This window comes from Apostichopus japonicus, chromosome 13 (genome assembly GCF_037975245.1).
Source record: "Apostichopus japonicus isolate 1M-3 chromosome 13, ASM3797524v1, whole genome shotgun sequence".
Lineage (NCBI taxonomy): Eukaryota > Metazoa > Echinodermata > Holothuroidea > Aspidochirotida > Stichopodidae > Apostichopus > Apostichopus japonicus.
Window position 1 is genome coordinate 8,831,847 of NC_092573.1, and position 16,282 is coordinate 8,848,128.

The 16,282-nt window shown below is 38.1% G+C and overlaps 2 protein-coding genes across 3 annotated transcripts in view; both read left to right on the plus strand.

The window, feature by feature from the left end:
* Positions 1 to 16,282, plus strand: part of LOC139978641 (neuronal acetylcholine receptor subunit alpha-6-like) — a 166,957-nt gene that overhangs the window by 41,557 nt on the left and 109,118 nt on the right. The gene's annotated exons all lie outside the window — the stretch shown is intronic.
* On the plus strand, positions 1,650 to 13,853 carry LOC139978803 (uncharacterized). Of its 2 annotated transcripts, none has more exons than XM_071989304.1 (10): positions 1,650 to 2,010; positions 3,653 to 3,762; positions 6,606 to 6,839; positions 7,351 to 7,493; positions 8,545 to 8,629; positions 9,067 to 9,217; positions 10,062 to 10,243; positions 10,517 to 10,661; positions 11,090 to 11,214; positions 11,767 to 13,853. In XM_071989304.1, exons 1-10 carry the CDS (start codon positions 1,941 to 1,943, stop codon positions 12,085 to 12,087), a joined length of 1,566 nt encoding a protein of 521 aa, XP_071845405.1. In that variant the 5' UTR covers positions 1,650 to 1,940; the 3' UTR covers positions 12,088 to 13,853. The 2 variants fall into 2 exon arrangements, with proteins under 2 accessions (XP_071845405.1, XP_071845406.1); XM_071989305.1 differs by having other exon boundaries at positions 1,650 to 2,352; positions 11,767 to 13,851.

Genomic DNA, 16,282 nt, shown 5'->3' on the forward strand with positions numbered 1-16,282 from the left:
GATCTGATGTGATCAGAAAAATAATACAATAATAATACAAAAATAATCTAATACAATTTCATTCTCATTAAATTGCAAAGAAAAGAAAAAGATGGTAGCATATTGCTCATCCACTAAAAAGCATACATGTGTATGAGAATTTATAAAAGTAAGTGGGCCTGATATTATCAGGATCTTCTTTAGAGGCAAACTGACTAGTAACAGTAAATTCAAGAGACACAATAGAGCCTGGAACAGAGAGGACATGGTGAACACAAAGAAAGAAGTTAATGGTGTATTGAACAAAAGGAGTCAGTGAAAGCAGAGGTATTTAGATAAACTGTGGAGTACAAAGCGAGGATTAAGTAAGGAGAGAGGGCGAATAAACTATAGCAGAATACAGAGATGGAGCAGGATAAAGTTAGTCATGTCCTTCCTGTATATTGAGCCCATTCAGTTGAATGGTGCTAGGGCACTCCGTCCACTCTCTCTATCTCTGCTGTGGTGTACTGTGTCTGAGATGGTTAGTCTACGAATTTAGTTACCTGTTGGGACATGTCTTTAATGGTATGATTGGGGAGCTGAAAGTGTTCCCCTACTGGAGTCTCCTTTCATGGTATTGACTTGTGACTAGAACTGCTTCTTGAGGGTGGTCTTGGTTTCACCAACATACTTGTAACTTCAATGTCCTCTAAACTCAATGACACCATTTAAATTGAAATATCAGTTTCCAGTGCTGCATAAGTGTGATAAGTTCTAAACAAAAGGTATATTTTTAGTCACAGCCAAGGGCGTAGGAACCGGGGGGCTGGGGGGGGGGGGGGGCGCCAGCCCCCCCCCCGTGAAAAATGTGGAGGGGCAGGAGTATCATTGCGCCCCCCCCCGCTTCGCAAGTCAGAAAACCCCTTTTTCATTTCCAAATGAGAAAAAAAATCTCATTTGGAGCGCCAAATTGCATCTAAGGCCTGGTGAAAATACAAAATTAAGTTTACAAAATGGAGTGGGTGTTGAAGTGTACTATATTGCACCAAATTGCATCTAAAGCTACCTGGAAATGCAAAAAATTCCAAAGGGGGAGGGGGCACCCCCTCCCCTTAGACCCCTCTCCCAGGTCGGCCATCAGTCTTCAGCCCCCCCCCCCCCATTCAAAAGTACCTTCCTACGCCACTGGTCACAGCCATAGAAGCTATAGCAGGATACTTGCAATCTAGTAACTCTTGTTTTATGTAATCTCTACAGATACCCCTGATCCAGTTACTTCAACACCTCTCAAGAAGCCATCTGCCAATGTTCTGTCCAATGTCACCAGTAGGATTAGATATGGAGCAGCATGGGAGAGAAACCTCAGACTATACGAATACACATTGCCACATTTACATGATCCTGAACAAAAGAGATCATACATATGGCAGGGGCAAGCACTTTTCCCAGACTTTTGTTGAGAGGTTGTGCGACATTCACAAACGTTGGATTAGCAGCTAATGATACATCTGCATCACCAGATTGAGATAAATTGCTTTCGTCCATTTTGTTCGATAGTAGCTATGATTATGAATCAGGAGCTTGGCCACCCTCTAAGTCAAGGTGGGCAAGGTTGGGGAAATTCAATCAAGGAGTAACAATCCAAGAATGGCCAGCTTTATATTGTATATAGACCTACACGCACAGCGTGTACACGCTAAGAACTGTTGGGCAAATTTAGTTGGGTAATAATTTTTTGGGCAAAAATTGCCCAACTCCTGAGAGTCAATTACTATGTTTGTAAGCAAAATGTTGCTTCATGCACTTAGCAAAGGGTTTGTGCCAAATAGTTGAGCACAAAGAGTGTTGCGTGCAACAAATTCGTTTGGCCTTCATTGTTCTGCACTGCAATCGCGCCATACCGTACCTGTGCGCAGTCTCAAGCTCCGAAAAGCAAACGGTGATTTGTCGTAATACTTGCTCTATGGCCGTAATTCATCATGTCAGAGCCTGAAGTCAAATCAATTCTCACCAGATGGGGAATGGATGAGCTAATAGAGACTTTTGAAGGTAGTTATTTGTAATTTCCTTCGCCAAAACCGTAAAACTATGCATGTGCGGCATACACGATTTTAACTTCCGTCCGTTGGCCTAACGCGAGGCTAGGTCGCCGTTACTATTTGTTGTAGGCATATACGTTAGCCTAGAAGTAGTAACAGTAACGTTTTAAATTTTAGCTTAGCAAGTAGGTATTATTAGTGTTAAGATGTAATGTGAAGTCTTATGTTATGAATATGATAATGGGCTAGGCTAGTACACAGAAACTGTGGTCACGCTCCACCGAAAGTATGCACCAAGGGCCTAGTCTTGGCCAGACATTTCGAACTCATTCTTTGTGATAGTGATGATTTGGTGAGCCTAACACCATGATTAGCCTAGGCCTAGTTACAGAGTTTTTACCAGTTGAAATGTTGCTTAGGCCTAGGTTGCAATTGAGACCTGTAATAGACTAGCTATGCTGGATTACTGGAGGTCCAACATAGGACCAGGCCTTAGCCCAGCCTACTGCAATTATGCTATATCACCACTCAGTTATGGTTTAGCTATTTTCCTCTAGTCTTTAATTATTGGGAAGTTGCTGCCACTGGGGGAGGGGGTGCCCCATGCACGACCACTTTGTAAAGCTCAAGCCTGTATAACATTTGACCTAGGCCGACATTGTGTGAATGAAAAGGACAATTACCCGTTCTTCGAGTTCTTTAAGGAAAATCTGTAAGTTTAAAAATAAATCATGTACTTATTTGAAAACTGTTAAGTATTGTGAGTTGCTACAGTATTTCAATTCCCAATCAGTTTTCATCCTGTATGGCCTAGTCTGTTCCTCGATTTGATGTAAACATTTCTTTATTAAACTATCTAATTAGCAGCACAAATATAGTGTTTAGATTACATTGATAAATTGGCAAAATCCGTCAAAATCCAAACCTACTATGTACAGCAGTTTCGCTGTTGTACATCTAGCCTCAAAAGCGCAGCACAATAGGTACAGTGTAATCAAATAGAACTTGCATATTAAACTGAGACTGCTCTGTTTCATTGTTATGAATCTGCTGTGCGGCAAATAGTAACACGTACAATACTACAATAGCTGTAGGTTGGTTACGCGCAAAGTATGTTGGCGATTGTAGGCCTATGTAGGCTAACTATATGAACAGATGCATTATGAAAGTTTGTTATTGTAGTTTGCATGACTATCATGATAATAAGATTGGTTTTTGGAAAATTATAAGAAACTATTAAAAGTAGAATTTTGAATTTTCTATCAGGAATAGGCCTCTACGGTAGAGATTTGCCCGCACCAAATGGATATAAAGTGCCGGGCGGGATTTTTTAATTATTGCCAGGCGGAAATTCCTAGGGCTGGGTGGAGCCGCCCGACAGGGGCACATCTCTAGAAAAAAAATGGACAGCTGACAAGTTTGCTTGTTTTGATTTTTTATTCAGGAGTTGGCTTGTGCTCTGTTAGTATTTACAGGAATGGTGGTCTATGTTTTCTTTAATTTGCATTCAGTTGGTCTTTTAAAGCCACCTAGGTTACCAATTTCAAACATTGGTCAGTAGTTTTCTCAAATTGTTTTGATCACAATATTCACATAAATATAAATAGGTTTTAAAGTAATAATTGTTTTTTACTTGTTTGTTGTTCTTTCAGACAATGAGATCGACCTTGAATCATTCAAACTTCTTGATGAAACTTCACTGAAAGAGCTGATTCCAAAAGTTGGGCTCCGTGTCAAGTTTGCCTACAGATTGAAAAGCTATGTTAGTATTATGACCACTGTTTCTGCATAAAATTACTTTACTACTTATAGTTACTATCATGTTATTAGTATGCTTCAAGTGTCTGGCTACATTACAAGTGGCAAGTGTAGAAGCTCTGCTTGGTCATTTAAAATACATACATGGCATTCATTCCGGAACTGGAACAAAACTAGTGTGCATGCAGGACAACTGCTATGCAACTTTTAACAAAGTATTTTGCTTCAAAAGGCATCTTTTAGAAATTCATTGCAGAGAAGAGACAAATGTTTCAAATTGTCATGGTGAAGTACATGCAATCGTTGCTGGTACTGGTCAACCAGAAATGCCTGCTGTTTGCAACATTGAGGACAGTTCAGGTGGGGATAATGATATAGGTGACATGGATCTTGATGAGCAGATTGAAGAAGACATGGATGTTGATGTTATTAGTGATGCAATAATTACCTTTATTGCAACACTTAAATCATACAATAGCATTCCCTACTCTGCATCAAATGAAATAGTGAATCAAGTTAGAGAGTTGTTGAAAACAGTTGTGATGACACTTAAAAAGAAAACAGAGAAAAAACTGAAAGCATTTCAAACTGAGTTAGGATGGAAAGACAACCAAGTCCAAGAAATACTGAATTGTTTTCAAGGCATGGATCTATTTGCAGAGCTTTCTTCTGAGTACAAGCAAATTAAATATTTGAAATTGAAGAATGCACTAGTGCTGCCAGAAGAGAAAATAATTGGCCAAAATTTTCAATCTGAAGTCAATAGGAATGATGGAGTGGCCATGCAAGTACTAAAAAATGACACATACCAATATGTTCCTCTTTCAAAGCTACTTAAAAGAATTTTGGAGCAACCAGGTGTAATGCCTTTGATTTTACAGCAGTGCATTACCCCCATACCAGGGGAAATAGCAACCTTCCTAGATGGCAAATTGGTGAAGAAGCAACCACCCATTGGGGACAATAATTGCCCTGAAATCAAATTGCTTTTGTATAGTGATGAGTTCGAAACTGCTAATCCTCTTGGATCTAAAAAATGCATGCATAAACTTTGTGCCTTCTACATAAACATTTTGAACTTGCCACAGGATCTCCAATGTAATCTGAACAATATACACTTACTTGCTCTTGTAAAATCAGCCATTCTTTCTGAATATGGAATGGATACAGTATTGTACCAAATCAAGGAAGATCTCCATGTTCTATATGAGCATGGTTTAGAATTGAATTGTCCTGACTATGCAGGTATTGTTAAACCCAAATTATTTCAGGTAATTGGTGATAATCTTGGACTCCATAACATGCTTGGTTTTGCTGGTAGTTTTTCCGCGAACTATTACTGCATTTGTAAAGTTCACCGTATGAGAGCTGAAATTCTGTTACAAGAAGAATGCAATCTTCTCAGAAACAAGATTAGTTATGAAACAGACATAGCAGAGAACAACTTAAGTACAACTGGACTGTCTAGATCTTCAGTTTTAAATGAACTACCTTATTATCATGTATTGGAAAATGCATCTGTAGATGTTATGCATGACATTTTTGAGGGAATTGCTCCTCTCGAAGTTAAGCTGATTCTCAAGCAACTTATTGACAATGGTTCTTTCACTCTTGAAGAAATCAATGAAAGAATATCCTCTTTCAGTTATGGCTTCACCGATAAAAGAAATCAGCCAACTTTAATTCACCAAAATTCTCTCAGAAATCCCAGCGGATCAAGTGGTCAAACTGCATCACAAATGATGTGCCTTGTGTTTACCTTACCTCTTATTATTGGTGACAAGGTTATGGTGGATAGTGATGTGTGGGAATTATTGCTGATGCTTCTTGATATTATAAAATTAGTAATGTCAAGAACTGTAAGTGAAGAGGAAACATTTCATCTCAGTTCTCTTATCAGGGATCATCATGGTCTTTATCTTAGGTTATTTCCAGATAGGCATTTAATCCCGAAACATCATTTTCTTTTGCACTATCCACACTGCATTAGGCTCCTTGGCCCTCTCCAACAGTACAGTTCAATGCGCTTTGAAGCTAAACATAAGCAACTGAAACTATTTGCTAAGGTTTCAAATAACTTTAGAAATATTGCTAAAACGTTAGCCTACAAGTACCAGGTTGCGCATGGTTTCAACCTTTTGTTAAAGCCGCATATCAGGGATACTCAGAGTATGGCAATTTATGGTCAATCTGTTGTTGATTTAGACTTGTGTGAAAATGGGGACTATTTGCAGAAAATGTTGGGTATTCCAAGCAATGGTGATAACCATTTGCTGTTGTCTGTTAATTGTGTTGCATTTCATAGCTATGAATTCAGGAAAGGTGTCATTATTGTGACTGGTGTAAAAGACTCTGAGCCTGAATTTGCTCAAATTGACAAATTGTTTGTTTTGGAAGGAAAGGTTGTATTATTGCTAGATATTTGGGAAACACAATACTTTTATAGGCATTACCATGCCTATGCAGTGCTTCCGTCAACTGAGCAAAAAGTAATGGAGTTTGACAAAGTAAGGTCACAAAGGCCATTACATGTTTCAAAATCTAACAAAGTTGGAGACAACTTGTATTACATCATAACCCGTTCAAACAATTTTAGTTAATTTTATATGCTTTAGAATCATTACACATCATAGTAGCAATAAGCTGTTGTAAATAGGTTGTAGAATACATATGATTGTGATTTCAATTTCATTAAATGAAAACCACTGCAGATCGTTGCTCAGTGACTTCATAATCTTCATTGACTTTGGCCATCCTACTGGCTTTGGTTGTCCTACAGTAGTATCCAACCCTCCGGAAATTATTAACGTGGGTCAATTGATGGGTTAACTTCACTGCTGTACACAGGTGGATTCAAACACGACTAGTAATGACTGTAATGCAGCTTTCTATGTGAAACCTAGCAGTGAAGATGATATCACAATTGAAATGGGACCCCCAAGTACTTCAATGCCTGATGGTACAAAAGTTCCGCATTCCCCAGGATCTAGAACAACAGATCCTGTATCCAGTGAAGAAAGTCCTTCAGGAGAGTCTTCAAGTTCTGCTTCATCAGATGGATTCCAGCCACGAATATACTTTGTAAGTTATAAAATTGAGCAGTTCTGCATTATTGCATGCTGTGTCTTTACTCTTGCCAAATCATACTTGGTAAACATGATCAGTGCCTTTTCAATTTGGCCAATGTTTAGCAAAGTGTCAATAATCTCACCAACAAAAAGCTCGTTGGGACAACCAAGCTGTTTTTTAAAATGAGACAATGAAAATGGTACTCAGTAGTGATTGTTCTCTTGTAATTGTTGACAATTGAATGTTCAATGACTTAGGTGATGTCTAGGTTGTAACTAAGATTGTCATTGATTGGGTCATGCTTCATTTGCCACGTAATTCATTCATGCTGATTCATGAATATATTTAACATCCTTACTTCAAATTGTTCAAAGAGATGCTTTTGTATTGTAGATTTCAAACATAAATATAGAAAGGGTATTTTAAAGTCTGTCAGATAGCCATTTCAACTTCTGCAATATGGTACTGTTCAGATCTTTTTTTATAGGCCAAAACTTTAATGGTGTATGTCTTATCATTTCAGGATGTAATAAACATATTAAAGCTGAGTGCAAGGGGTCAGTCAGTGATAACAAGTATTAGAAAAGATGGATTGCTTACCCCAAGCAACAGGAGAATTCTTGTGGCTTCCTGTGTAGCTGAGCTGGTGCTTCGTTTTGGTCACAAGTAAGTATTATCCATACATTTTCATACAATTTGATGTCGTTACAATGTAATGTTAATTTTAGCACCCAAGACTAGTACCTGCCTCAAGACAAGATCTGCATGGTCTGGGTCTTAAGTTTCCTTGTGCAGGTCTGAGTCTCAGACCTCAATGAATGTCATGGTTAACCAGTGTCGAGTAACTCATATCTGCAGCTAGATAAGCCTGATTTCAGACCGCTGTGACTTCAACAAATCAGTTACTTGTAACTCAGAAGGAGAAACCAAATTGACCTGGATGAGATTAGTCAACTTGGTAAAACTGAGGCAGGAGCATGGTGTGACAATTAACAAATCAGTGTTAAACAATGAAGATGGTGAACTCGTTTATTTTGGAATTATAGCTATACGTGACTACGTGTAAGTGCAAAAGACGTAGTAGATATGAATGCTTTAACTAGTAGATATGAATGCCTTAACTTCCAGAAGAAGTTGCCTAGTAGAATAGTTAAGCTTAACTCAGATATGATTCTGGACTTGATTTAATTTTCTGTGGACTTAGACTTGAACTCTGATTCGAAAAGTCTTGGACTGGGACTTCTTGATTCGGACTTGAACTGGACGTGGACTTGGATCTACTGGGCTCAATGTACAACATACAGTTTAAACAGTATTTTGCCTTAAGTGTGATTCGGGGGCATTTGTCAGGCACTAGGGAATCTGATCACATCCAAAGTTATTTGTCCTTTTTAAGAGGTAAGAGGATTTTGCTTTAGTGGCTTTATTGCATGCTTTATTAGAGTCTATGTGGTTATTAATTCCAATGCCTTTGAAGTATTCTCCAAACAACTGTCACCTCATGATTATAGGCCTTCAGCATGTACAGCAGAAACGATAAAAAGAAGAGCAGCTTAGGCTGGTGAAATTTGCTCTGGGCTAGGGCTTTGAAACATACACCGTTCCCATGGGGCAATACCTCGAACACCAATCACTTACGTCTATATTCCTACATGGTGAAAAACAGGTCCAAGCATCTCAACTATTTTTATGTAACTATGTTGTTTTAAATATACAGGCCATCATCATTCCAGAAGGAGTCTCTGGCAAAGGCAGTAGTGGTTGCATTTCCATGCTTGAAGGACTCAAGAGGCAGAGGACATGTTAGTGCCAGTATTTTATCTTCATATTTTTACTTTCTGAATAACTGTTGGTAGTGCCTTATTTTTGTACTGGTGAATGGATTTTCATTCCCTTGAAGACTAATGAAAAATCCATTGTTGTGATCAGACATTTTCATCTGAGTTGGCTGAGGGGGCCAATGGATGTGTGTGTGTGGGGGGGGGGGCAGTAGTTAGGAGAGTGCCACTATCTGTTGGTGCATATTGTACCCCCTGTGCTGGATTTGCCATAGGAAATATCCAAATAGACTCAAATTTTGCACCAAATGTGAGCATACTTACAAAACATCAAGTAATATTTGATAACCAGTGTCAAGTAAAAAGGGAATTATTGTAGTAAACACATTATTGCAGAATGTTTAACTTTTTGAAGGGATTGGGACAGTTAATTGTGAAATTGGTGGTATTTCATTTTGCAGGAGGCATTTTACACTAAAGGCACCAGTGGGAGACCAGCGAGCGGTTGGTTGGAAGAGCATCTTAAATACAGTAGAAAACGAGTGAAGAAATACAGCACAACTGAAGAAGCAACATCACCAGAAGGCAAGCATGATACTGATGAAGACACTGGTGAGTGTGAAACACTTGAGTAACTTAGTCAACAATGAATTGAAGGGCCCCTCACCAGTGGAGGGTAGGGGTGGGGGAATAAAGAAAGAACCTTGACAAGAAAGCATCATTGTGTAGCAAACTTGGGAAGTTCCATAGGTTTATGAAAGGTTTTGAACCCCTTGGGCTATAGGAGCTGTTAGGGAGTGTAGAGAATGAGAAAATTCACCCGCACTAGGCAGTTGAACATTTTCTAAATGTTTTGTTTTTATTCTCTTGGTAGATGGAGGGGGGTTCCAATTGGCTGGTCAATTTTTAGTGAACTTGTTGATATGTAAGGAAAGATTCATTGTGCTTCAAGAATAATGTTTCACACCAACACAGTTTTTAATCCTGATGTTGATGTGTAAGGGTGGGGTGGAGGGGTTCAAAGTGGACTTGGGGATTTGAATCTTGGCACTCCATTAATGTTTGGAAAAAGCCCGGATGAATGAGCAAATAGGAGTAACCTGGTAGTGGGGTGTTAATACAAGAAAAAGTTTGTGCATTGAATTTCACTACATTCAGATCACATTGCTGTCTTCAAAAAGTAGAGTGACAATAAGAAATGCTTTCCTCAACCAATAGTATCTGTCAATTTCGGTGCTTACATTAAGTTTCATCACAACTTAGTTTTATAGGTTCGAAGTAAAGAGAAGCATATGCATTCATAGTGGCTTAAGTGTGTGTGTATGCTTGAGTATATGCATGTGTGTATGTGCTCAAGAGTAGAAGCTATCAGATCTAATGTTTAGTTGTAGGTGGACCATAGAACCCTATTATTACCTAATTGAAACTGCTATGCATTTTTGCATTCTGATTTCAGCTGATTCTGTGTCTGAGGAGGACACCCAAAAGATGAAGACGTGGCTTCAACATAATGAGCAGCCACGTGCTACTATGGAAGAGTACATGCTAAAGACAGCAAAGAGAAGACAGAGGTTGATCAAATCAAGAGGCTTCAAAGAAGCTCTTGTGGAGTATCCAAAGATACTACTTCCAGGCATGGTAAGTATTGAAAAATCAGCATATTGTAAATGCTACTAGGATGAATGGATTTGTTCATTAATTTCTACCTCTGCAGCTTATCTTTATTGATCTTGTTTCTCAATGCCTTTTTGCATTGGGTCTTTCTAGTAGTTCTGTGTGATTGACATTGCACTAACCTCAGCATTACGTCAGTGCAATCAGTGATTTACCAAATTATTTCCCATTCCATTCTCCAAATGCTCTCCTTTAGTGAATAGTTTTCTTTACTCTCCCATCTTAATGTATATACAGATTGAACAAGATTTCAAGGTACTTCAACCAGAGTCAGCAGAAAAATTGTATGAGAAGTGGCCAGCTGTCTGCCCGGTTATTTTATCATATACAGAAAAGAACTTTCCAGGATGGATGAAAGAACTTCCTTGGGACTGCAAACTTTGTAAGTTGGATTAAGCATCACAAACCAGTAAAACAGTTTTGTGTTATGTTACCAAAGGAGAAAAATTTAGACAAACAGCTTTTGACTAATAGTATGAAGTATGTGTGTGTATGTGTGTGAGAAGAAGGATGTGATTTTAATAATGTCTATATTACCAATTGTAAAACCTTGGTAAATTCAAGGTTCATATGACACAGACAGGAGACACACACATTGAGCAATTCCCTTAATCAACTGCCTTTGACTTCTGTTTCAGCATATATTTTTCACCCCTAAAATTTTAGGTATCCCATCCCTGCAGTAAAATGGAAATGGCAACCCATGATTTAGGGCAGTGCACTCACGAGGGGTTTATGCAACTATTTTTAAAACCCTGCAAGTTCGTATAACAGTCTTAATGTACATTTTTATTTTCTGCGTTTCGACAGTGACAGAAGAGGAACTTGGATTTTTCGCTCTGCCATATATATTTCAGAGTAGGCACAAGAGAAAGAAGGGCAGAGGATCTATGTCAGTGTCTGCCGGTGTAAAGGCATTCATAGACATCCGATCTGTAAGTATTGAATATTCATTCAGTTCATAGATGATGTAGGCTGGATATTTATACATATCTGTTGGCACCCTATGACCATATGAACCTACACTTGTGATATGCCACAAAATGTTGTTAAACCAAGATTTATCTTCAGACTGGTCCAGTATATCCCATACCCACAATATTTATAGCATTATTTTTTATTACACAGTTAGTAGATATTGATATGTCAAAGTCAACATCACAAGCTTTTTCAGATCTTTGATGGTATCATCGGTCAACAGGGGATATCATGAATTTTGGTGTCAAAAAATGTTTAGTATTGTCAATGTTTTTCTTTACAGTGATGTCTACTCAGTTGCCAATATCAGTAAGCAATTTGTCTGATATGCATTCATTTATGCTAATAACAAAACTTTATTATAGATATTGTGAAATAAATTATTGGCCAACACTTTTTCCATCCTTATATCTGCCATAAGTCTGTTTGTCCATCTGTCTGTTGATCAGCTGTGTCTCTCTTTCAGTCAGCATTTATGTGAATGATTTATACATCCTTTATCATTACAGAACGTGACAAACATCAAGTCCTTTTGTGGAGATATAGATGAAACGGTACATCCACAGCCATTTACTGTAGTTCTTTGGGACTTAAAGCAGAAGTCTCGTCAATTTTTTGTGCTGATTGAGAGAAAGCCTCTTCCTGCAACCTCACTGCTGAAAGCCATTGACACATGCTTCAAGATGCACTTTGTGTTCGATATTGAGTATCAGCCTGACTGTGAGGCATCATGGCAATTTCTGCAAAGCATTATTTATGAGTTGAACACAGCTATCACAAAGGAAATAAGCTCTGTGAAGGCTTTCCGTGCCTATTACAACTCAATGTAAGATATTTTACCACCAGCTGCTATTACGTGTAACTGCCTGCATTGATAACCCTGTTCTACTGTGTTGGTTGTAACTTTTCTGTTGTAAGTTATATAATGGACTTTTGTTTGCTGTAATGATTAAGTTCACTTTTCATGAATATTATGTGTTAGTTGATCACTTTCATCCAACATGATTTGACTAGTTTGATGGTTAAGATTGAATTGTTTACCTGAATATTATCATTAATATAGCAGTTGATTATGATTGAATAGCTTGATTGTGATATTATGTAACATTGTTTATGACTGATTGGTTTGGTTACCATTGCCTTGTTGGTACTGATTTATTATGTAAGCTACATGACTGACTAGTTTGACATCACAAATAATATGATAGTTAATTACAATTGATTAGCTTGATCAACAGTTAGCATAAAGATATTTCATGGGTTATTCATTGTAAGTTAGATCAATATAACATGTAATTACCATATAATGATTTATTTGTTTAACTACATGAGTGATTCAAGTCTTTGACCATCAGTAATATGGTGGGTTTTGTTGGTCAACATTGTTGTTTATTTGATTGGTTTCTTAATTAGTATGGTGTGAAATCATATTGTTGTTAGGTTTTTTGAAGTCCTCAGATAGAGTGGTATTGATAAACTTGTCATTTTGATGAATTCTATATTTAGGCATAGATACTTTATATGACGTATACAGTATATCATAAGTCATATGACATCAGCAGAGGCTATAAAAACTTTGGTACTCTGCCTGTACATGAAGGGATTGCAAAGTCAAGAAGCATTTGGATATATAGCTCAATTTCAAAAGCCCTCCATGTATTGTGTTCCAGGCCCTGAGATTTTCCTGACCTAGCATGCAATGGAAATTTAATTGGAACCATTAAGATATGTTTGTTAAAACTGTGACTTACCATCTACCACCCCCTGAAAAACAAACAGTTATAATAATAACAACAACAACGATATTATAGGGTTTATATTAGCTTTTTCAATTAAATAGAGTAGTGAAAGGGATTACCTCACTTTGAACAGGAATTTCATTAAAATCATCAACCTCTTGCCATGTTAGTCAAAGATTTCAGGCCTGGTTTACTTGCAAACTCTACAAAATTTACAGGCTATATTTTACAGTACGGTATGATAACAATTTCTATTTTTTTGGTATCACACTTTTGCCTGTTCAATTTAAACCCAAGTGATAAATTCTTTTGGGGAATGTTTATGTAATCATATTATATATGTGCAGATAAACTTAAAACTTATATCACAAGATAGAAAACAAAAGAATAAGTAACTGCAAGAGAAATTGTATAAATTGCCAAATGTTGCTTAAGAGAAAGTGAAATATAAAGCAGTTTGCGAATCAGAAACTTACTTTGGTCTATTCTGTGATTTGATTTGCATGTTTGTTATTGTTGTATAATCTAAAAATCAACTGTAGCAAAAAGTGACCAACATTGGAGAATATAATAGTGCTAGAAATTGGGGAAACATAGCACGTAAGAATTATTAGCACTTTTTGCTGAACTGTGTTTAGCACAGGTTTTTCCTAAACTTTTTGGTAAAAATTTTCATAAATATTGGGTAAATGTGACATTGCCCATAGTTTAGCAACTCAAGTTTTGCCCAATTTTTAAGAAAAATGTTACCCAAAAGTTTAGGAAAAACCTGTGCTAAACACAGTTAAGCAAAAAATGCTAAAAAAGTTTCACGTGCTATGTTTCCCCAATTTCTAGTAATTATATTCTTCAATGTTGGGCAATTTTTGCTACATCGTTCTTAGCGTGTATAAATATCTGTATCGGTTTATTTATACTGGTGTTCATTTCCGTTGCCAGGAGGCGATATGATTTGAACGTGGGGGAGGGTGTGGTGGGTGGGGAGGGGGTCCCATTTGAAGTGTCCAAACGATGCTAATCTTTACATCTATCTTCTTGAATCACATGTACCCCTATCGACACGATCAATCAGTCCTGTCTCTCACCTCCTCTCATGCACTGGTGTATTTATTTCCTGGCAAGATAACAGTTAGGCATAGTAAGGGTCAGAGGTCATCACAACTTAAAGAGTTGTGCGAGTCCCTGTGGTCTCTTACATCCTGGTAGCAGTAGAGAGAAGAAGCCTAATAGATCAGAAACCATAATCATCTTCTGTTGTGTCTTATTTTCCAGCATCCTTGAAACATTATATCCTTCCCCTTTGATTTGTTGATGTCATAAAGCTGTATTTTTGTTGTGCATTATTTAATTCCAGTAATTAGATTGTATATTCTTCTTGTGTATTTGACAGTATCCCAGTGATATCCATTTTTCTGCTCTTGGTTTTTTTTCTCTGTACTTTCATATCATATCTATCTCTACCCTAGCCTCCATCTCCACATTTTTTTTACTTTCTTCCTCCATCCCTTCATATGTCTTTCACTCTTTCTTTTTTGACCTCTTTCCTCCCCTCTGTTTACCCTGTATGTTTTAGTTTGCCGACTCCCCCCCCCCGCGTCTCACCCCCAAGAAGTTCACAAGGTTGACAAGTCTCCCCGTGCTAGTCCCAAGCTATACACCCTTGTTGTGGTGACCGTTCAATATACTTGCGGATCAAATGGAAAGCCCCACCCCCACCCCTTTTTCCCAGTGTAATGAATCGGCAAATGGAAGATTATTCGGAGTTGTTCGTGATGGTTCAATGATCTTATAGTCAGGCATAGGCCTATATGGTTCTCTTTGTCCTTCATTGCCGTCGAAGTTTGAAATGAATTAATCGTGCTAGGAACTTCCGGGCAATGTTTAATTTTCTGTGGCAAGAAAAAAAGCTTCCCCCCAGTCTCTCCTGGTTGACTATATAGAGCCTGTACGCCTATATGGTCACACAATAGTATAGATAAGTATGATCCATGCAGACAGCTAGTATATATTTTTTAAATTCAATCCAATTTCAGTTAAAGTTTCGAGTTGTAATTCGAGTCAGTCGAGATGAGGTGCCCCATGGTGGAGCTGGGTAACCCACCCCAACCCCGTTGCCGACTTTTTGGCATTTCGTTGGGAGCCGTTCGGAACAAGAAGCAGGATAGTCAATTCTGGGAGTACAGTACGCTGGAAAGCAATACACTGACGTAATTTAGAAAAAAAAGTTTTTGGCTTTGACGGCCGATGCTCAGCGAGACACTTTTCAATGGAAATAACTATTAGTTTATTGTTCATGTACTTATTCCCTTTTTGCCAGTCCTTTCTATAGAGGGTGGAGCCGCCCCTTATGGCAACGTATTTTCCTTCCCTTTTCCGTTCAAGTTTCGTTATTTTTTAATTCGGGTCAAAGGGGTTAGGGGTGCAAGGACAGGGTTTACGTGCACCGATTAGGAGGACGGGGTGCAGCTAGGGCAAGTGCTCTGTGATCGCCTAAAGGGCCCGTTGCCAGGAGTCCAAAAATAATCAAATATACATATTTATCTATATATGGTATATGACATAAAATGCTTTGTCTTACCCTCCTGATATATAACTAAAATTTATTTATAAAATACAATGTAAGCTGTGACTCTGTCTATGTATAATTAATACCTAAATTGGCTGAAATACCATATGTTCACACATGACGGACTTGACTTTACGTTTGATACCCAATTTTGTAATCACTTCAGTCAATTTTTTCACTCATTCGCGTTTGTCTTTTTGTGACACCAGTCAGCGTGAATCAGACATAAAGTTCATAACTATTAGTTTCTTGAGCTGTTTCTTGACTTCGACTGCTCACCATGTAGGCCTAAAAGAGTAAAAGCAAGGAACTGCTAGAGTAGCAGCTCCCTGGTCAAACTATTACGCCTGATGCAAAGCTCGACCGTAACCTATACTGTACAGCCCATTAGTTGTGAAAAGTTCTGAACGTAAAACAAAGCACAGAGTTTTGTATCACACAACACACACGAAAACGCGGCGTAATACCGCATACTACTGACCAGGGAGTTGTTCCATAACAACTCCCTGTACTGCCACAGACAAGAAACTATGCAGGAATTTCGCCAAGGCCACCGTTCAAGTAACCGAACCCGTTTATTGCTTACTAGCCGTAAATACGGGATTGCTGAGAAATTACGAGACAACAGCGACGAACCGGTAGAGGGTAGTATTGATATTATTTTTGAATCGGGTGGTGTGAAGGACAGAATTTACGAGGAAATTACGAGCGATCCCACCT

Coding starts and splice junctions, on each gene's coding strand:
- LOC139978803 (XM_071989304.1), top strand. CDS start 1,941: ATGTCAGAGCCTGAAGTCAAATCAATTCTCACCAGATGGGGAATGGAT. Junction 3,763..6,605: donor CCTACAGATTGAAAAGCTAT/GTTAGTATTATG, acceptor TGCTGTACACAG/GTGGATTCAAACACGACTAG. Junction 10,662..11,089: donor TCCTTGGGACTGCAAACTTT/GTAAGTTGGATT, acceptor GCGTTTCGACAG/TGACAGAAGAGGAACTTGGA.